This window comes from Heterodontus francisci, chromosome 14 (assembly GCF_036365525.1).
Source record: "Heterodontus francisci isolate sHetFra1 chromosome 14, sHetFra1.hap1, whole genome shotgun sequence".
Classification (NCBI taxonomy): Eukaryota; Metazoa; Chordata; class Chondrichthyes; order Heterodontiformes; family Heterodontidae; genus Heterodontus; species Heterodontus francisci.
Genome location: NC_090384.1, coordinates 42,859,490 through 42,881,600, shown reverse-complemented (window position 1 = coordinate 42,881,600; position 22,111 = coordinate 42,859,490). Strand labels below are relative to the sequence as shown.

Below are 22,111 nucleotides of genomic sequence, written 5' to 3'. Positions count from 1 at the left end.
AGGTTGGGGGGGGGGTGGATCCTCAGTTGAAGAAAAGGGAAGACATGTCAGAAGCACTGTTGTGGTCAGAACAGATGCGTCGGAGATGGACAAACTGGGAGAATGGGATGGAGTCCTTACAGGAATCAGGACGTGAGGAGGTGTAGTCAAGGTAGCCGTGGGAGTTGGTGGCTTATAATGAATGTTAATAGACAGTCTATCCCCAGGGATGGAGACAGAGAGGTCGAGGAAGGGAGTATCAGAGATAGACCATGTAAAGGTGAGAGAAGGGTGGATGTTGGAAGCAAAGTTGATGAAATTTTCCAGTTCGGGGCGAGAGCAGGAAGTGGCACCGATACAGTCATCAATGCACTGGAAAAAGAGGTGAGGAAGGGGGCCTGAGTAGGACTCGGACAAGGAATGTTCAGTATATCCCACAAAAAGACACATAACTAGGACTCGTGGGTACCCATCGCAACGCCTTTTATTTGAAAGAAGGAGTGGAGTTGAAGGAGAAAAATTTTAAACACTGTGTTTTGAACTCTCCCTTGATGAATCCTTGTTTGCTACTTTCCAATTATAAAGCAAAGAAATGAGCACGAACAGGCTTTCTTAGATTTAAAGAAGAAAAGTGAAATTTATTAAAACTTAAACTCTAATTCAGTTAACGCTAACGGATACATGCTGTGCCCCACACAAGCATGCATACGCGATATGCACTTGTAAATAGAGACAGAAAAGAGCAGAAGAAAAATAAAGTGGAGAGGTTTGAGGAAATATCAGAAGAGTTTCTTGTTACTGTGCTTCAAGCTCACTGTGGAATCCTTTTGTAGGTAATTCTTGCTTTTCATTGAGGCCCAGTATTCTTCTTAAACCTTGTACACTGTAGGAGACTTTTTTTCTCTCTCTCGGGGGTTCTTGTGTCTTCATTGGATTCCAAAGTTGGTGGGAACGAGATGGGAGCAGACAGGAGAGAGATGTTCTCAATCAAGGAGCCAAAAGCTTTCTGTCTTCAAACACTGTTTTCTCCAATCTAAAACGCTCAGTTCAAAACTCTGCAACAGCCAGTCAGTCATGTGACTAGCAGGTGTGACCATGTCCATTTGTGTATTCAACCATCTGAGCAGTCAACCTGGAATGTTAGCTCCTCCACCTTCAATGTCTGGTAATCAAAAGTCCATTGTGGATTGAATGTGTCAGGGATTGGTCTTTTGCCCCTTTTAAGCACTGTCTGTAAATATGCAAATGTCTTTCCAGTCAAGAGTCTTTTTTTTAAAGCAAGTTCTTTCTTTACTCCAGTAACAGTTTAAAACCAATGTTCATGTGGCGAAATTAATATGCCTCATTCTTGCAGGTGGGGGCCTGCATGACAGGGAGGTAAGAAGAAGTGTCTGAGAGTTGGCGCTCAGTTTCTGCAAGGTAGAGGTCAGTACGCCAGACAACAACAGCACCACCCTTGTCAGCAGGTTTGATCACAATATCAGGGTAAGACCTGAGAGAACGGAGTGCAGCAAGTTCGGAGGGAAACAGGTTAGAGTGAGTGAGGGGAGCGGAGAAATTGAGATGGCCGAAGTCTCGCTGACAGTTCTCAATGAAAAGATGAAGAGTGGGTAAGAGGCCAGCGAGAGGGGTCCAGGTGGAGGGTGAATGCTGGAGGCAGGTGAATGGCTCTGCTGGTCGGGGGGAGGATTCCTGGTCAAAGCAGTGAGCCCGGAGGTAAAGGCGATGGAAGAAGAGCTCAGTGCCATGCCGAGTGCAAAATTCATTGAGTTGGGGGTGTAAGGGGTTAAAATTGAGTCCTTTGTTGAGTACAGATTGTTCAGCGTCAGAAACGGGAAGATCAGAGGGTATTATAAAAACACAGCAAGGGGTCAGATTAGGAGAAGGAACGTGGTCAGAGGGAAGTGAAGGGGAAGAAGGATCGGGAGAGGTGATAGTCTCCATCAGCTGTTGGAGCTTGCGTTCTTTAACACCTGAAAGGAGGAGAAAAAGCTTTTTGTTAATGCGTTAGTTAAGATGAAGGATGAAATGAAACTGAGGAGCAGGACAGCTTTTGAGACCAGGTCATTTGGTGCTTCTGGAGAGAAGAGAGGTCGAGTGTGTTCATGCACATGGCACTGAGTGTGGATCTCAGGATGCGGTGAGAACAGCAGTCCAAAGAACGTTGCATATGTTGGAGATACCTGTAATCCTGGATAGATTCAAAACATGAAGGATGGAACTTCAGTTGGAGCCGGACACAGTTCTTTATTTTGTCATTGACACTCTTTCTGCACTAATGCTTTGTCTTTGTCACACCATTAGATTTAGTGATTGGTAGAAATGTTTGAGGGGAGATGAGGAAAAAGCTTTTTCACCCAGAGGGTGGGGGTCTGGAACTCACTGCCTGAAAGATTAGCTGAGGCAGAGACCCTCAACTCATTCAAAAGGAGTCTGGATATACACCTCATGTGCCAAAATCTGCAGGGCTACAGACCAAATGCTGGAAGGTGGGATTAGAATAGGTGGATTGTTTTTTGGCTGGCACAGACATGATGGGCCAAGTGGCCTCTTTCTGTGCCTTAAATTTTCTATGATTCTTCACCATTAGCACTTCCTTTGCCTCATGACCTTGTCAATTAATCTGTCCTGGAGTCTGGGGAAAGTCGCTTGATGCTCAATGGTGGAGTCATGGTCCAGGGGGCGGTAGGAAGAAGTGTCTATCATACACCTTCCCTTTTGTTTTCTTTGCCCCCCACCCCTGCTTCACTTGCTTAAAACCTATTACATTTCTAACCTTTGCCAGTCCTGATGAAAGGTCACAGACCTGAAACATTAACTCTGCTTCTTTCTCCACAGATGCTGCCAGACCTGCAGAGTGTATCCAGCACTTTCTGTTTATTTCAGATTTCCAGCATCCGAAGTATTTGCTTTTATTCTCTCAGTTTCTCCATCTCCGACACATCTGTTCTGATGATGCAACCTTCCACAACAGAGCTTCTGATGTGTCTTCCTTTTTCCTCAACCGAGGATTCTCCGTCACTATGGTTGACAGAGCCCTCAATTGCGTCCGACGTATTTCCAGCATTTCTGCCCTCACCTCTTGCCCTCCCTCCCAGAACTGTGATAGGGTTCAACTTGTCCTCACTTTCCACCCCACCAGCCTCCACATCCAATGGATCATCCTCCACCATTTCCACCACCTCCAGCGTGATGTCACCACCAAGCACATCTTCCCCTCCCCTGTCAGCATTCCAAAGGGATCGTTCCTTTTGCGACACCCTGGTCTACTCCTCCATCACCCCCAACACCTCATCCCCTTCCCACGGCACCTTCCCATGCCCCATTACAATAAGACCAGGTGAAGACAGTAAAAGACCCCTAGACACATTTCTCACCTGGTCGTAACACTTACAATTACCTTAAATGTCCTCCTGAAGTCTGTCATTATCCTCCTCACTGTTTACTACATTTGAGGTTTGTGTCAGCTGCGCACCTTTGAACTTCTGCCCTGTAAACCCAAGCCCAGGTCAATTATTTCTATAGAGTGATTGGATGGTTACAGCACAGAGGAGACCATTCAGTCCATCGTGTCTGCCGACTCTCTGCAAGAGCAACTCACCTAGTCCTGCTCTCTTGCCTTTTCTTCGTAGCTCTGTAAATCTTATCTCTTCAGATAATTATCCAATTTGCTTTTGAAGGCCTTGATCAAATCTGCCTCCACCACACGCTCAGGCAGAGCATTTCAGATCCTAAAAACTCGCTGCGTAAAAAAACGTTTTTCCCCATGTTGCCGTTGCTTCTTTTGCCGGTCACCTTAAATTGGTGTCCTTTGGTTTTGGATACTTCCACCAATGGGAACAGTTTCTTCCCATCTACTCTGACCAGACCCCTTTATGGACACTTATCAAATCTCCTCTTGATCTCTTCTCCAAGGAGAACAGCCCCAGCTTCTTCAACCTATCCATGTGACTGAAGTTTCTCATCCCTGGAACCATTCTCATGAATCTTTTGTGCACCCTCTCTAATGCCTTGACATCCTTCTGAAAGTGAGATGCCCAGAACTGGACACACTGCTCTAGTTGAGACCAAACCAGTGTTTTATACAGGTATATCCTTCCTTGTTCTTGTACTCTATGCCCATATTTATAAAGCCCGGATCCCATATGCTTTATGAACTGGTTTCTCAACCTACCCTGCAACCTTCAATGATTTATGCATATATACCCCAGGTCCCTCTGCTCCTGCGTACCCACTTTTAGAATTGTATCCTTTAATTTATATTGCCTTTCCTCATTCTTCCACCAAAATGAATCACTTCACACTTGTCTACGTTAAATTTCATCTGCCAATTATCCACCCATTCCAGCAGCCTATCTATGTCCTCTTGAAATTTATCACTATCCTCCTCTCAGTCCACAATACTTCCAAGTCTTGTGTTATCTGCACATTTCAAATTTGTGCTCTGTACACCCAAGTCTAGGTCATTAACATATATATCAAGAAAAGCAGGGGTCCTAACACTGACCCCTGGGGAACCCCACTGTATTCCTTCTTCAAGTCCAAATAACTACTGTCTGTTTCCTGTCACTCAGCCAATTTTATATCCATGCTGCTACTGTCCCTTTTATTCCATGGGCTCCAACTTTGCTGATAAGCCTGTTATGGGGCACTTTATCAAATGCCTTTTGGAAGTCCATGTACACCACTTCAACCACATTACCCTTATCAATTCTCTCTGTTATCTCATCAAAAAACTCAAGCAAGTTAGTTAAACACTATTTGCCCTTAACAAATCCATGATGACTTTCCTTAATTAATCCACATTTGTACAAGTGACTATTCAGGACAAAATTAACAATCATTTCTAAATGGTTTCCCACCACCAAAGTTAAACTGACTGGCCTGGCCTGTAGTTGCTGTGCTTGTCCTTGCATCCTGTTTTGAACAAGGGTATAACATTTGCAATTCTCCAGTCCACTGACAACACTCCTGTATTTAAGGAAGTTTGGAAGATTATGGCTAATGCCTCCGCAATTTCTACCCTTACTTCCATCAGTAATTAGAATTAGAACATTACAGCGCAGTACAGGCCCTTCGGCCCTCGATGTTGCGCCGACCTGTGAAACCATCTGACCTACACTATTCCATTTTCATCCATATATCTATCCAATGACCACTTAAATGCCCTTAAAGTTGGCGAGTCTACTACTGTTGCAGGCAGGGCGTTCCACGCCCCTACTACTCTGAGTAAAGAAACTACCTCTAACATCTGTCCTATATCTATCTCCCCTCAACTTAAAGCTATGTCCCCTTGTGTTTGCCATCACCATCCGAGGAAAAAGACTCTCACTATCCACCCTATCTAACCCTCTGATTATCTTATATGTCTCTATTAAGTCACCTCTCCTCCTCCTTCTCTCCAACGAAAAGAACCTCAAGTCCCTCAGCCTTTCCTCGTAAGACCTTCCCTCCATACCAGGCAACATCCTAGTAAATCTCCTCTGCACCCTTTCCAAAGCTTCCACATCCTTCCTATAATGCGGTGACCAGAACTGCACGCAATACTCCAGGTGCGGTATCCTAGGATGCATCTCATCCGGACCTGGTGACTTATCAACTTTAAGTACAGCCAGCCTATCTAATACCCCATCTTTATCAATTTCTTGTCCATCCACTGTTTCAGCTACCTCCTCTTTCACTATGACTTGGGTAGCATCTTCTTCCTTGGTAAAGACAGATGCAAAGTACTCATTAAGTTCCTCAGCCATTCCCCTTGCCTTCATGCGCAAATCCCCTTTTAGGCCCCTAATTGGCCCACCACTCTTTTTACTATCCTTTTACTATTTATGTTACCTTCTAATCTATTCTCACATATTTCCTTTTCCCCTCTTATTTTCATATTCAGTTCCCCTCTACTTTCTGTTCAGCTTGGTTCTCTATTAAATTCGGAACATAAGGAGCAGGAGTTGGCCATTTGACGCCTCTAGCCTGCTCTGCCATTCAGTAAGATCATGGCTGACCTGATTGTGGTCTTAGCTCCACTTTCCTGCCTGTCCCCCATAACACTTGACTGCCTTGTAGATCAAAAATCTGTCTAGTTCAGCTTTGAACATATTCAATGACCCAGCCTCCACTGCACTCTGGGGTAGAGAATTCCAAAGATTAATGACCCTCAGAAGAAATTCCTGCTCATCTCCATCTTAAATGGAGGACCCCTTATTTTGAAACTGTGCCCCCAAGTTCTAGATTCTCCGTGAGGTAAAACATCCTCTCAGCATCTACCCTGTCAAACCCCCTCAGAATGTTTCAGTAAGATCACCTCTCATTCTTCTAAACTCCAATGAGTATGGGGCCCACCTGCTTAACCTTTCCTTGTAAGACAATGCCTTCATCCCAGGAATCAACCGAGTGAACCTTCTCTGAACTGTTTCCAATGCAAGTATATCCCTCCTTTAAATAAGCAGACCAAAACTGTAGAGTCAGAGTTTTACAGCACAGAAACAGGCCCTTTGGCCCAACGCACCTGCCCCGACCATCAAACACCCATCCAATCTAATCCCATTTTCCTGCTTTTGGCCTGTGGCCTTGTATGCAATGGCATTTCAAGTGCTCATCTAAATACTTCTTAAATGCTGTGAGGGTTCCTGCCTCTACCACCCCTTAAGGCAGTGTGTTCTAGATTCTTCAACTCCCCTCTAAACCTCGTGCCCCTTACCTTAAATCTATGCTCCCTGGTTATTGACCCCTCCACTAAGGGAAAAAGTTTCTTCCTGTCTACCCTATCAATGCCCCTCATAGTTTTGCATACCTCAATCAGGTCCCCCCTCAGCCTTCTCTGCTCTAAGGAAAACAACCCCAGCCTTTCCATTCTCTCTTCATAGCTGAAATGCTCCTGCCCAGGCAACATCCTGGTGAATCTCCTCTGCACCCTCTCCAATGCAATCACATCCTTCCTATAGTGTGGTGACCAGAATTGTACACAGTACTCCGGCTATGGCCTAACCAGCATTTTATATAGCACTAACATAGCCTCCCTGCTCTTGTATTCTATGCCTCGGCTAATAAAGGCAAGTATCCTGTATGCCTTCCTAACCGCCTTATCTACCTGTGCTGCTGTCTTCAGTGACCTATGGACAAGCACCCCAAGGTCCCTCTGAGCCTCTATACTCCCTAGGGTCCTACCATCCATTGTATATTTATTCCCTTTCCTTGTTAGTCCTCCCAAAGTGCATCACCTCACACTTCTCGGGATTAAATTCCATTTGCCACTGCTCCGCCCATCTTACTAGCCCATCTACATCATTCGTAATCTAAGGCTTTCCTCTTCACTATTTACGACACCACCAATTTTCGAGTCGTCATACCTCCTATATTCACGTCTAAATCATTAATGTACACTGGGGTGGCGCAGTGGTTAGCACCGCAGCCTCACAGCTCCAGCGACCCGGGTTCAATTCTGGGTACTGCCTGTGTGGAGTTTGCAAGTTCTCCCTGTGTCTGCGTGGGTTTCCTCCGGGTGCTCCGGTTTCCTCCCACATGCCAAAGACTTGCAGGTTGATAGGTAAATTGGCCATTATAAATTGCCCCTAGTATAGGTAGGTGGTAGGGAAATATAGGGACAGCTGGGGATGTGGTAGGAATATGGAATTAGTGTAGGATTAGTATAAAATGGGTGATTGATGGTCGGCACAGACTCGGTGGGCCGAAGGGCCTGTTTCAGTGCTGTATCTCTAAAACTACAAACGGCAAGGGTCCCAGCACCCATCTCTGCGGTACCCCACTGGTCACAGGCCTCCATTCGCAAAATCACTCTCTGCCTCCTTCCACTAAGCCAATTTTGAATCCAATTTGCCAAATTCCCCTGGATCCCATGGGCTCTTACCTTCTTAACCATTCTCCCATGTGGGACTTTATCAAAAGCCTTAGATGACATGTAGATGACATCAACTGCTTTACCTTCATCTACACATCCAGTCACCTCCTTGAAAATGTAAATCAAATTTGTTAGACACGATCTCCCCCTGACAAAGCCATGCTGACTATCCCTGATTAATTCCCTGCCTCTCCAAGTGGAAATTAATCCTGTGTCTCAGAATTTTTTCCAATAATTTCCCTACCACTGACGTTAGACTCACAGGCCTGTAATTACCTGGTTTATCCCTGCTACCCTACTTGAATAATGGGACCACATTTGCTGTCCTCCAGTCCTCTGGTACCTTTCCTGTGGCCAGAGAAGATTTGAAAATTTGTACACAGCACAATCCTTATAATAATCCTTTATGCGTTTCTTTTTAAGCTCTTTAGGCTAAAAACTTGATAAGGCCAAATAACGGATGTGATGCGCGCTGAACCTGTGCCTGTTCATAGTAATTCAGGCAGCGCACAAACTTTGTGCTATCAGCTCATTTCCATGACAATGGCATGCAGCCCAGCACTAAATGCGCTGCTGAGGAGCTGCACACTCAGCAGGGCTCCAAGGTTTGTGTCAATCTATCACCAATTAAAACTAGCCTGTATGTCGTAAGTCAACCTGCCCCTCTTAAATGGTGGCTGCAACAGCTCTTTTAACTCGCCTTAGGAGAAGGAAGAAACTTGAGTTATGGTGCAATAGGCCAGAGAGCCTGCTCCTAGATTCTTGGATGCAGTGTTGCAGACCTGAGTGCTGGAGGTTGAAAGGAGGAGTGAGTTGATGTATCTGCAGGACACCCTGCAGACAGACACTGCCTGTGACAGGTAGCCACGGAGATAAATGCCAGGAATTTGGTCCTGAGGACCTGGATACAGTTCCGGAAGAAGTTCAGTGACCTTACATGAGTGGTCAAGGTCAGTGAATGCATCCTCAAATGCCATACCCAAGTAACTGCACCACTAACCTCACGCTCTGCACAATGCATCACACAGCTATCAATCATCTCTGGCAACCAGGGCATTCATGTGCTCCACCTCACCTTCACACACTTACCACTGCTTCAAGCTGCACACCCACATCTTGCAGATTCCACATGCTGCCAACTATTCAGCTATGACAGGCACATCACCCAATCGCATGACAGCACACTCACTGACACACTTCCCTATCTTTTGCAGGACAAGGTGGTCCATAATAGACAGCAGCAGAGAAAACCAGCAGGGACAGGCAGGACTGCATGTGCTGATCCCCGTTGGAGGAGTCAGTGCTATGACTAATTAAAGCAGCCATCACTGAGGTGGCCAGCGGTGTCACTGAAGCCATCCAGGATGACTGTATGTTCCGTATGCACCTTCTCGAACCCCACTTCACTCTTATCCCGCAATCTGGTATGATGTACAAGCTTCAGATCATGTAATCATATTACTCCTGCTTTCCCTCCATGTCCCCCCCCCCCTTTACCATATCCTAACCCTCTCCTTGTGCATTTATGCTTTCAGGTAACCAAGAACTGCAACCGGACTAGCCATTGGTGTCTGAGGCGGAAGGCCCAGAAGAAAAGCAGACCTCTGAGGAAGAAGCATCGTCACTTGGTCTGACACTCGCAGCCACCAGCTCAGATACTGGCACTATGTGCACGTTAGAGGGTAGTATAGAGATGGGATCTGCATGTGGTGAGTCACCAGGCAGAAGGGAGCCAGGCTGGGATGCACGTGCCAGCTCACTGGAAGGTAAGGTCGCGGATGAGTTCTGCTGCAGGGAACTCAGATGAAGACTTCGATTGCACGGTGTACAGGAAATGGCCGATGGGCCTACACAGGAAATGCAGGAGGGATATACTTGAATTGAAGGCAGTTCAGAAAAGGTTCACTAGGTTGATTCCTAGGATGAAGGGGTTGTCTTATGAGGAAAGGTTGAGTAGTTTGGGCCAATACTTAGAGTCACAATGGCACAGAAAAGGCCATTTGATCAATTGAGTCCATGCTGGCACTCTACAGAGCAGTCCAATCAATCCTATTCCCTGGCTCTTTCCCTCTAGCCCTAAAAGTTTATTTCCCTCAAGTGTCCATCCAATTTCCTTTTGAAATTATTCATTGTCTTTGCTTCCATCATCCCCGTAGGCAGCGAGTTCCAGATCATTACCACTCGCTGTGTAAGAAGCTGTTCCTCACATCCTTTCTCCATCTCTTGCTCAAAACCTTGGATCTGTGTCCCCTGGTCCTTGTACCATCAGCTAATGGGAACAGCTTTTTTACTACCCTATCCAAACCTGTCAGAATCTTGTACACTTCTATAAAATCTCCCCTCAATCTCCTTTACTCCAAGGATATCAACCCCAGTTTCTCCAACCTAACCTTGTAACTAAAATCTCTCATCCTTGGAACCATTCTGGTAAATCTACTCTGCACCCTGTCAAGTACCCTCACTTCCTTCCTAAAGTGTGGTGACCAGGAATGAATGCAATACTCTAGGCCAAACCAGAGCTTTATAAAGGTTCGGCATTCTCTCCTTGCTTTTGTACTCAATATCTGTAATTATGAAGCCCAAGATCCCATATACTTTGCTAACTACTGTCACAATATGTCCTGCCACTTTCAAAGATTGATGCACCTAAACCTCCAGGTCCCTCTGCCCCTGTACACTCTTTAGAACTGTGCCATTTAGTTTATATTGCCCCTCCTTATCCCTTTTGCTAAAATGCATCATCTCACATTTCTCTGTATTAAGTTCCATCTGCCACTTATCTGCCCATTCTGCTAGCCTGTCTGTCCTGTTGCAGTGGATTGGTGTCATCCCCACTGTCTGTCACACCTCCAAGTTTGGTATCATTGGCAAATGTTTTAATTTTATTCTGTATTCCAATATACAAGTCATTATTATATATATATATATATTTATTTATATCTCTAGCACTGAACCTTGGGGGACACCGCTATCTACCATCCTCCAGTCTGAAAAACAACCATGTACCATGACTCGCTGTTTTCTGTCCTTAAGCCAATTTTTTATCCAAGCTGACACTGACCCTCCTGTTCCATGAGCCTCAATCTTGTTAGCCAAACTTTTATGTGGTACTTTATCAAACGCTTTCATAAAAATCCATATAGACAACATCCACCGCATTCCCTTCATTAACCTTCTCTGTTACTTCATCGAAAAAATCAATTCGACTAGTCAAGCACAATCTGCCTTTTACAAATCTGTGCTGGCTCTCCCTCATTAACTCAAACCTCTCCAAATGGCTGTTGATTACTTTCCCTGTTTATTATTTATAATACGTTACCCATCATTGATATACCCTGACTGGCCTGTGGTTACTAGCAATGTACTTACACCCTTTCTTGAGTAAGGGTGTCACATTTGCCATTCTCCAATCCTCTGGCACCTCCCCGTATCTGGGGAAGATTGGAAGATTACGGCAAGCCCTTCCACTATCTGCACCCCTGCTTCCTTTAGCAACGTGGGATGCAAGCCATCCGGACTGGGCGGCTTATCTACTCTAAGCATATCCAGCCTTTCCAGTACATCATGCCTATCAATTTTCACCTCATCCAATACCTCTACCATCTCCACTTCTACTGATATTTTGTGAGCATTCTCTCAGTAATACACTGATACAAAGTACTCATTTAAGTATTCTAGCCTTACCCTGTGCCTCTAAGCATAACCCTCTTTGTCTCTAATAGGCCCCACTCCACCTCTTACTATCTGCTTACTATTTACATACTGGTAGAAGATTTTTGGGTTCCCTTTTATGTTAACTGATTGGAGTTCAGAAGAATGAGAGGTGATCTTATTGAAACATATAAGATTTTGAGGAGGCTTGCAACAGGCTAGGTGCTGAGAAGATGTTTCCCTTCATGGGGGAATCTAGAAATAAGGGGCACACTTTCAGAATAAGGGGTCTCTCATTTAAGCTGGAGATGAAGAAGAATTTCTTTTCTGAGGGTCGTTAATCTTTGGAATTCTGTACCCCAGAGAGCAGTGGGAGCTGGGTCATATAATATATTCAAGGCTGAGTTAGCCGGTTTTTTGATCTACAAGGGAATCAAGAGTTATGGGGGGAGAGGCAGGAAAATAGATTTGAGGCAATTATCAGATCAGCCATGATCCCATTGAATGGCAGAGCAGGATCGAAGGTCCAAATGGCCTACTCCTGCTCCTATTTCTTATGTTCTTATAAAACCTGTTGTCACTGTCAAACAGCATGTTGGAGTCCGGTTCCACCTTGGCACAGGGCTTGGAGCCCATCCTTTCCAGCGTTGAAGTGGTGACCAACTCCATAAGATCACTTACAGACCCAACTATGAAGCAGCCTCTGATGGCCGATGTCTCAGCCTCCATTGCAGCACAGGCAGAAACCATGCAATGTCTGAGTGCTGCAATGGAAGCTCAGACTGAAGTCACAAGATGTCTGCTTGTTGCCATGCCAGCCCAGCTTTGTGCTGTACAGGCTCAGACAGTTGGCATCGTGGCTATGAATACCAGTGCTCAAAGGGCATTCAGGGTCTCGTAGGAGTCTACGGAATCTGAGCTGCAGCAGAATACTTGGGTTGCTGAAGGGCCACCCTGGGGGAGTGACTGGCTCTGTGGGATACGAATCTACTGTCCTCTCTCAGGATGACAGCGTTCGTGCTCCTGTCACTGCCAGTGCCCAGCTGTTGCCAGCCAGCCTCTACTGCTGCCACCCATGCCGAGGTGGAGCAGTCTGAAGCCGGTCCCTCGAGACTGAGAGCTGCTCAAGGGCATCCTGCAAGGCCATCTGCAGTCTCTCCCATTGAAAGTCAGTAGTTTTCCATCAGCTATGATGTAGCCATTGGGGCAGCACTGCGTAGGAACATTAGGCTAGACAAAGGCACCTGCAAGATAGACATTAAGGGAATACACGTGCAAATAGTTGAGTATTGTATGGATTATTGGAACTGTTGTTGAATAAAGTTGGTATGCCTGCATTCTGGTGTCTTATTTCAAGGTTGTGACCAAGATGATGTGCTGTGACGGTCTATAACTGAGAGATGGTCAGGTGGGGAAATGTTGAACAACAGTGACCTGGGATTTATTCAGGGGAATTGGAGTCTGATGAGATGCTCATGGACAGCCTGTCTGGACAGTGGATGTGCTGGCTGCCTTCTCCCTTCCTCCTCCTCCTCCTTCAGTGCTCACTGGAGCTATAGCGGCAAGGGCTGTGCCCTTATGATGGCATAGTCGTGGAGGATATAGCAGAGTACTGCAAATCAGGAGACACGCTTCAGTGATACTGAAAGCCTCCCCACCATCGAGCAGTCCAGACAGTGGAACCATTGCATCAGGATAATGATGTGTGCTCCACGTTGTTTCTGGTGGCCGCATGGTTTTCATGGTAGGAGCGTGGCTGCATGTAATGGAGTTGCACAGGGGAGTCATTAACCATGAGTGCCTTGTTGCCAAGCAGCCATTGTTTGCTTCGACATGTTGGCTCAAAGATGGCTAGAACTGTGGACTGGCCCAGGATGAAAGCATCAAGTAGATAGTTAAAAGCACTTCGCCTGCAAATTGAATGGTAATGCTTTTAAATAGTACTGGTGAGAGACTCCCTCCTACTTGTTCAGCTGTGTTTTTGAGAGCATGTTAACAGGAACGGTGAGCTCCAAAATGGCAGGTCAGACGCCAAATCCGCGTTACAAGCTAACTGATGTCATGATCTGTCCACACTGCATACTTTCTGTCACACACTGAAGGCCTGCGCTATTACCTTCAACAACATGATGATTGGCACACGCTGCACCAGAAGTGGTCAGGAGCATAACTCCCCCGCCCCCCCCACCACCCACCATTTTTTTCCTCAACCCTGCATCTGTAGCCAGTGAACTATCTGTGCTACGGAGCCCGCTTTTGTGGCCTATATCTTTTGTCATCCAGAGAGTTCCAGTTTGGATGCAGTTCCTTTCCCCATCATGGGAATGTGGATAGTCTGCACCTGAACAATCTCTTCTTTGAAGGCATCCTATTGCTCATTACTGTTTTATCTGCCAATCCCCGATTCCAATCCACCTGGGCCAGCTCCCTTTTCAACTCACTGAAAGTAACCCTCCTTCAGTTGAGTATTTTTGCATTTGATTGTTCCATGCTTTTTCCACAACTATTTTAAACATAATGATAATGAGATTATTGTTTCTTGAATGCTGCTCCACTGAAATATGCTGTACTTACCCCACTTCATTCCCCAAAATGGGCGGCACAGTGACACAGTGGTTAGCACCGCAGCCTCACAGTTCCAGCGACCCAGGTTCAGTTCTGGGCACTGCCTGTGCAGAGTTTGCAAGTTCTCCCTGTGACCTCGTGGGTTTCCGCCGGGTGCTCCGGTTTCCTCCCACAGCCAAAGACTTGCAGGTTGATAGGTAAATTGGCCATAGTAAATTGCCCCTAGTGTAGGTAGGTGGTAGGAGAATTGAGGGAAGGTGGGGATGTGGTAGGGAATATGGGATTAATGTAGGATTAGTATAAATGGGTGGTTGATGGTCGGCACAGACTCGGTGGGCCGAAGGGCCTGTTTCAGTGCTGTATCAGTCTATAAAAAAATTAGATCAAGCACTGCTTCCTTCCTTGAAAGCATATAGATCAAGAAGATTCTCTCTTACACATTTCAGGGATTCCTCCCCCTCTTTACCCTTTACACTAAGGATAATTGAAGTTCCCCATTGTCACTACTCCACAGAACAATGTAAAAACTTTAATTTGCCTGTTAATTTGCTCCTTTATCTCCTTCCCGCTAATTGGTGGCCTATAATCTACATTTAACAGTGTAGTAGCTTCCCTGTTGTTCCTTAATTTGGACCCAACAGATATTGACTTTGCAGCCTCAAATGGTTCTGGTTGACTTCCTTCCATCTATGAAAGTTGGTGGACATGCAGGTAGGGTGTCTTCTGTTGATGCACCTTTGTTGATGGCTGTGAAGGTCAATCCTTGAGAGGCAGGATCTGCCACAAGTGCTGCACATAAAGCTGCTAAGCGATGCTGTGAGGAGTTGCTTTTGACGTTGGCGTCTGTTGCCAAGCTGGTCGCTGTGGTAGTGCACACCAGTCCACAGAATGTGTCGCCATTTTCCTCTTTTGCCAGATAGTTGACATTTAGGCCCTTCATGTCATGTTTGCAAACATCCTTGAGCTTTGGGTGCCCCACTGGTCGTCTCAAATACATCAAAGACCCTCAAATACATCATCCCTTTCTAGTGCTGTAACAGTATCTTTTATCAATAGTTTCACCACCCCGCTGCCTTTTGTGCCTTGCCCATCTTTCCAGCATACATTCTAGCCAGAAATATGAAGTGTCCATTCCTTCCCATGTTTGAGCCAGGTCTCCGTTAATACCATTATATCATAATCCTGTGACTATAGCTCACCAACCTTAATTATCAAGCTCCATTCATTTATGCACGTGCACTCTAAACCTATTTTAGCCCAATTTGCATTTCCCTTGTCTGGTTCTTCCTATTCAGTGTAATGCTGTTTCTCTCTCCAAGTCCTCTCTGCCCCTTGCATCTCCTTTTCAATGCTTCCTCTTGATGCCCCTCGCACTCTCAAATCCCCCTTCAGCACTATTTAACCACCCTGCAAGGACATTGCCCCAGCTCTGTTGAGATGCAACCTGCCCATCTTGTACAGGCTCCTCCTGTTCCAGAACTAGTCCCAATGCCCCAGGAATCTGAAACCCCCCCGTACCATTTCAATACCACACATTAACCTGTCTTATTTTACTGTTCCTATACTCACTAGCACGAGGTATTGGGAGTAATCAAGAGATTACTACCTTTGAGGTCCTGCTCTTTAACTTCTTCCTGAAACTCTGTCTGTAGGACTTCAGTCCTTTTCTACATATGTCATGATTCCAACATGGACCACGACTTCTGGCTATTTCCCTTCCACCTACAAAACACTGCACCAGTTCAGTGATGTCCTGTAAGTACCAAGTAAAATGCATGTTACTTGCAGGTACATACAGTTAAGATCTTATAAAGTGCTATATATTTCATCAGCACTAGGTATTGAGGGTTGGTAAGGTCAGGGTCTATCTCTGATTAAGGGGAACATGAAAAATTGGTGCAATTTCATATAACTGCTTTAATTTCATTTTTGAATCTTGCCCAGAGACTATAAGAATGGGTCTCTGCTAATACTGAGTGAGTTTATCTAGTGAACAATTGAGCTGTTCAGACCAGGAAGATACTAGCAGCAATGTCTCCAGTAAATGCCAGCTAGCTGATCTTGGGGACACTGCAGTTGGCCTCACTACCCACAAAGCAAATCAGTTAAGGTTCCTGATTAATAACCAGAGTCCTACTGAAAATCAAAGCTGAGTTGTTTTTCTTTCTCTAATCTAGGGACACTGAGGCCAATTATATTACCTCTACCACTGTTCCAGCTAAGATGGTGACAGCACAGGTTGAGAAATGAATCAAGATGGTTCTGGCCTGTGTTGCTCAAGTTACTCACTGGATAATGTTGCTGAACCATCAAGGACTATTTATTGTGTTTATTTCATACACCTATCTTTATACTTAAAGTACTAAAAGCTCCTGAATGAAATGCTCAAGGTACTTTTGTACAGTAGACTTGATCAAGTTTTGAAGACTTACTAAACTTGCTGGATTATCCTGGGTACACAGGAACTTTAGAAAATGTTAAGATAGTTAAAGTTTTGGCAAAAACTTGATTTGTAACTTTACTTCCTGAACACACTCCTGTCTGTGTCAGAACAGTGAAAATGCTGTTATCTCTGTCGAGGATTTTGGTTTGGAATAGTATATACTTTTTGAACAGAACTCAAAGGTCATGATAGTTAGATAACTTATTATGCAAGGCAAGATACTGTTAGCTACTGCAGGACTCCACTTATTTGCATATCTCCTTCATTCTGACGCACTGCACTTGTAGATCTTTTACTTCAGGTGCAGTGAGCTGTAATGATATACTAGGGTCATAAGTCCATTGTGAACTTAGTAACGGTAGGATTGATATTCTGATAACTGTTCAGCGCCTTGCCTTTTTTGAAATGACTGGTGATTAAATTGCTAATTACATACTTTTATTTGAACATTTCCTTGTACAATGAAATTTGAGTTTTGCATATGCTGTACAGCAGAGCAGAGTTACAGCATGGGGTGACATTTCTGAACAAAAAATCATATGTTGTGCACATACCAAAGAGAGTACTGTGTCTGTTGATAAAATGTTTGAACTTTTATATCATTTACTTTACAAAACGCATGAAATGGGTAAGTCGCATCAAGCGAGTGCCTCCTTGACTCAACACAATTCACTCTTAACAAAAATTGCATGTGCCTCTACAGCCTCCCTTTCCCCTCCCGTCACGTATTTGCCAGACTCCTTGAACAGCTTCTCTCAGTTCTGGTCCCAGTTCCTGCTCAAGTGAACTTTGAAACATTTTACTACATTTCTGCAAACAGAACAATCAGGTGTCAGCGATGGCTCAGTGGGTTGCCTCTGAGTCAAAAGGTCCTGGGTTCAAGCCCTGTTATAGAGATTTGAACATATAATCTAAGCTGCTATTGGAGGTGCTATGGTTTAGATGATATGTTAAACCAAGGCCTCGCCTGGCAGCTGCAGGTGGATGTAAAAGAATCCTTCACACTATTCAAAGAAAAGGGATGTTCCTCCATTATCCTGGTAGTAGATTACCTTGTCATTTATCTCATTTCTCATTGTGGAATCTTGTGTGCAAATTGACTACCCTAGATTACAATAGCGACTACACTTCCAAAGTACTTCATTGGCTGTGAAGCACTTTGTAACTTCCTGAAGATGTGGGTGGTACTATATAAATGCAATCGCTTCCAGGGCTTGGAATAGTAAAATACAGGAAGAAAATGTGGATGTGGTAGTATAGTGGTTATTTTGCTGGACTAATAAACTGCAGATGTGAGTCCAAATCCCACCTTGGCAGTTAAATGAATCTGGAATAGAAAGCTGATAACTTCATAGTCATCATTACAGATATTATTTGTAAAAACCCAAGTAGCTCATTAATGTCTTATAGAGAAGGAAATCTGCGGTCCTTATCTGATCTAGCCAATATGTGATTCCAGCTCCACAGCAATATGGTTGACTATTAACTGTCCTCTGAAGGGCCCAGAACACCACTCAGTTGTATCAAAACTGCTATGAAAAACTATAAAAAGAATAAAGCTGGACGGACCACCCGGCATTGACAGAGGCAACAGATTTGGGCATGACAAAGGCAACCCTGCCTCCTTAGTAACATCTGGGGACTTGTGCTAAAATTGGGAGAGCTGTACCACTGGCTAGTCAAACCTAACATAGTATACACACAAAAACACAGACATTTGACAATGTCCCAGGCTCTACCTGTCCTACTGACAGGAGACACCCACGAGAGCTGGCTTCGCAGTGGTATAAAGTCAGGAAGGAGTGACCCTGGAAGTCCCCAGCATTGACTGTGGACCCCATGAAGTCTCATGGCATCAGGTCAAACATGAGCAAGGAGGAGACCTGCTGATTACCACCTATTGCCCTCCCTCAGCTAAATCAGAACTGTTACATGTTGAACACCACTATAGAAGCACTGAGGATAGCAAGGACAGAGAATGTACTCTGTGTGGGGACTTCAGTGTCCATCACCAAGTAGCAGCACTACTGATGTCATAGCTGCCAGACTGGGTTGGCAACAACGGTGCAACGCAAGCCACCCTATTTGAAAACTTACTTAACCCTCATCATTAGATGCATCTATCCATGACAGTATTGGGAGGAGTGACCCACTGTGCAGTCCTTTTGGAGATGAAGACTCAGCTTCAAACTGAGAACACTCTCCATCATGTGTGGCACATAAATTCAGAACAGCTCAAAATGGAACATGCATGTCGGCCCTCAGAATACAATTCTGCTTCTATCACAACCTCATGGCCCAACATACTTTACCATTACTATCAGGTCTGGTGACTAACCCTGGTTCAGTGAGGAGTGTAGAACAGCATGCCAGGATAAGCACCAGGTGTACCTGAAAATGAGGTGCCAACCTGGTGAAACAACAACACAGGACTACATACATGCCAACCAGTAGAAGCAGCGTGCTGTAGTAGAGCCAAGTGATTCCACAACCAACAAATCCGATCAGAGCTTTGCAGTCCTGCCACAAGCAGTTGTAAATTAAGGGGATGAAGATGCTGCATGAACATTCCCATCCTCGATGATGGAGACCAACACATGAGTGCAAAAGTCAAGGCTGAAATGTTTGAAATCATATTCAGCCAGAGGTGCTGAGTGGATTTTAGCCTCCTTCTCAATTTCCCACCATGACAGATGCCAGTCTTCAGCCAATTCGATTCACTCCACTTGATATCAAGAAATGGCTGAATGCACTGGATACAGCAAAAGCTATGGGCCCCAACAGCAACCTGGCTGTAGTACTGAAGACATGTGCTCCAGAACTAGCCGTACATCTAGCCAAGCAGTTCCTGTACAGCTACATTGCTGGCATCTACTCGACAAATTGGAAAATTGCCCAGCTATATCCTATCCACATTGAGCAAGATGAATGAAATCCGGACAACTATCACCCCATCATCCTATCCTCAATCATCAGCAAACTGATGGAACGTGTCATTGATAGTACTATCAGGTGGTGCTTACTCACCAATAATCTGCTAACTGATACACTGCAGCAACTTGCCAAAGCTCTTTGACAGCACCTTCCAATCCCGTGACCTCACCTAGAAGGACAAGAGCTGCAGATGCATGGGAACATAATCACCTCTAAGTCACACAACATCTTGAGTTGGACATAGATCGACGTACATCATCGTTAGGTATTGAGTTAAGATTTTGACCTAACAGCACTATGGGGGGAGTTCCTTCACCACATACACTGCAGTGATTCAAGTAGGCAGCTCACCACCACCGTCAAGGGCAATTAGAGATGGACAATAAATGCTGCCCTTGCAAATGAAACCCATATACTGTGAATCAATAGAAATGAATAAATTAAGTTCTTTCTTTCGATAGGCCTCTCCTCTGTCTCACACTTTATAAAATTGTGCAGCATACTCTTAAATTCAGAGTTGCTTAACTTGAACTATCTCATGATTCACATTAAGCACTAAATTTCAACTTTGCTGTGATTATACAAACAGAAATTAATAGTTTACCCTTGTGTATTGCCTTAGTGGCAGTCTTGAAGGGTGCATTTGCCTGTTTGAATGCTCCTAAGCAGTGCAACCCCAGCATGGATGGTAGAAGACTATTGAGTTTTAATGGGGGCGACTGCAGACGGTCTTGCAGGACACACTCGAGCAGCTTTGGGCCTTGAGGGCCCATCTTCAGACTGCACCATCTTGGCATAGGCAGCAGCCATCTGGGCTGGCTGGCTGGCTGAAAGGCAACAGCAAGGACACTGGCATGGTGGCAGCACAAATGCTGTCATCCTGAGAGAGGATATCAAATTTGTGCTTCATGGTGTCACTGCTACTCCCACGGGGTGGCACCTTTGCAATCCTAGTAATCTGCTGGAGCACAGATTGCTGAACTGCTGCAAGAGCCTGTATGTCCCTTTTGAACAGTGAGATCCGCAGCCATAATGGCAACAGTCTGAGCTTGCAAGGCAGCAGGCTTCAATCTTATGATCTTCGTCTGAGTTTCCACTGTCGCACTGAGACATTGAGTGGCTTCTGCCTGTGCTGCAGTGGAAGCTGAGACAGAAGCCACCAGACACTGCATCATTGCTGGGTCTGCTAATGCTGTCATGGTGTTGGCCCTCAACCCCATGGTGGAAAGGATAGTGTGACGGAAATCACACCTGCCAAATGGAAACACGTTAATTTTGTAGCATGGGGCACTACTTGAACCTTTGTTATTGGACATTGCACATAACTTGTTTTTTTAAAAAAAGAGTTGAACAGCTGAAAACGTGGTTGCGCATTTGCATTCTGAGAGACAGTTGAATAGAGAGACAATGGGAGTGCTCACTGATTCAATTGACAAGATTGGTCTTGGCAGTAGTGATGATCCATATCTTGTCTGTGTAAGAGCCAAAACTCCACCCCCACCGAGTGTGTCTGGAAAGCTTTGAAATCCAACAGCCCGCCCAGAAGATGTTGTTACAAACAAAGAGATGGTCACATGACTTACCTGCTGGCCAGACTGGGGTCTTTTTGAATTGTGCCACACAAAGGACAGACTGCAGTTTAAACAGAAAGGAGAAGGAAGGTCTCCCTCTCTCTGTCTCTCTCTCCAGCAAAGTCCTAGGAAAACTACAGTGGCAGTTTCTACGCTTCAAGACTACAAAGTCTATCTTCGGCTTTCTGGTATCAGAGAAGCAAGTTGGAAATTGTGCACTGAGGCCCAGTGAGGACTCCTTGCCCTTAACTTCCACCAAGGACTTCACATCAAAGACACAAAAGACAGTACCTGTATTCCATTTATTACAAACTCTACTTCAACTCTTCCCCCCCCACCCCCCAACAATTCTTTCTTCCCCTCTGTATCTATTTGTGTGCGTGTGTTTCTCTCGTATACATGCTAGCGTGGTTGTGTCGCGTATTTTAGTAAATTTTATCCAAGTTAGAGTGATAGGCTAATAAACTTACCCTTTCTTGTTTAAACCAAGGAAAACCTGTCTGGTTCAGCCCAGGGCTCACTGAGGTGGTAAGCTAAAATCACTGTGTTAAAAGATAAACCTTGTTACAGCCAAACCAAGAAAGGGGCAAGAGGGGAGGCTGAGACCCCTTCCTCACTTCGTTGTAACAATAGGCTCCAAGCTCTGCATGCTGCCCTCTGCCATGTAGGAGCCAGACTCCTTCATGGTCCTTGACAATGACAGTCAGTGATGGGCTTACCAATGCTCCAAGCATCTTAGTGCGCATTGTCATCAGCTGCCTCATCGAAGTCCCGATCTAAGTGCCGTGTAGTAGAACTTGTCCATGACTTCGTCCTATGGTGAGCTGGCAGTCAAGCTACCCTTTCCCTGGGCCTAGTTGCAGCCCACTCATGCCCGATGACGCAACACGTGCTGATATTAACTCTATACTACCCTCTAAGGAAAGTGCAGTACTAGTATCTCAGAGCTGGTAATTGTCAGAACAAGTGACACTGTTTCCTCATTACAGTTGCGGAGTTGTGCGCTTTCATCTTCCTGGGTGTACTGTGGCTGGACAGGGGGCAGATCTTGGGTATCTGAAAGCATAAAATCAGAAGGAGAACATTAAGGTGAAGGGGAGTGGTGGGGTGCAA

At 45.1% G+C, this 22,111-nt stretch overlaps 1 protein-coding gene across 3 annotated transcripts in view; it reads left to right on the top strand.

The window, feature by feature from the left end:
* The window catches only part of slc22a18 (solute carrier family 22 member 18), a 157,947-nt gene that overhangs the window by 2,089 nt on the left and 133,747 nt on the right, over window positions 1–22,111 (top strand). Inside the window, exons 1-2 of one of the 3 annotated variants that reach the window (XM_068046083.1) lie at window positions 9,175–9,258; window positions 9,370–9,600. The exons of the other annotated variants lie outside the window; for them this stretch is intronic. Of the exons in view, the coding sequence (XP_067902184.1) occupies window positions 9,577–9,600 (24 nt within the window). The 5' untranslated portion in view covers window positions 9,175–9,258; window positions 9,370–9,576. Of the gene's footprint in view, window positions 1–9,174; window positions 9,259–9,369; window positions 9,601–22,111 lie in introns of those variants that run through there. 3 annotated transcript variants of the gene reach the window in all.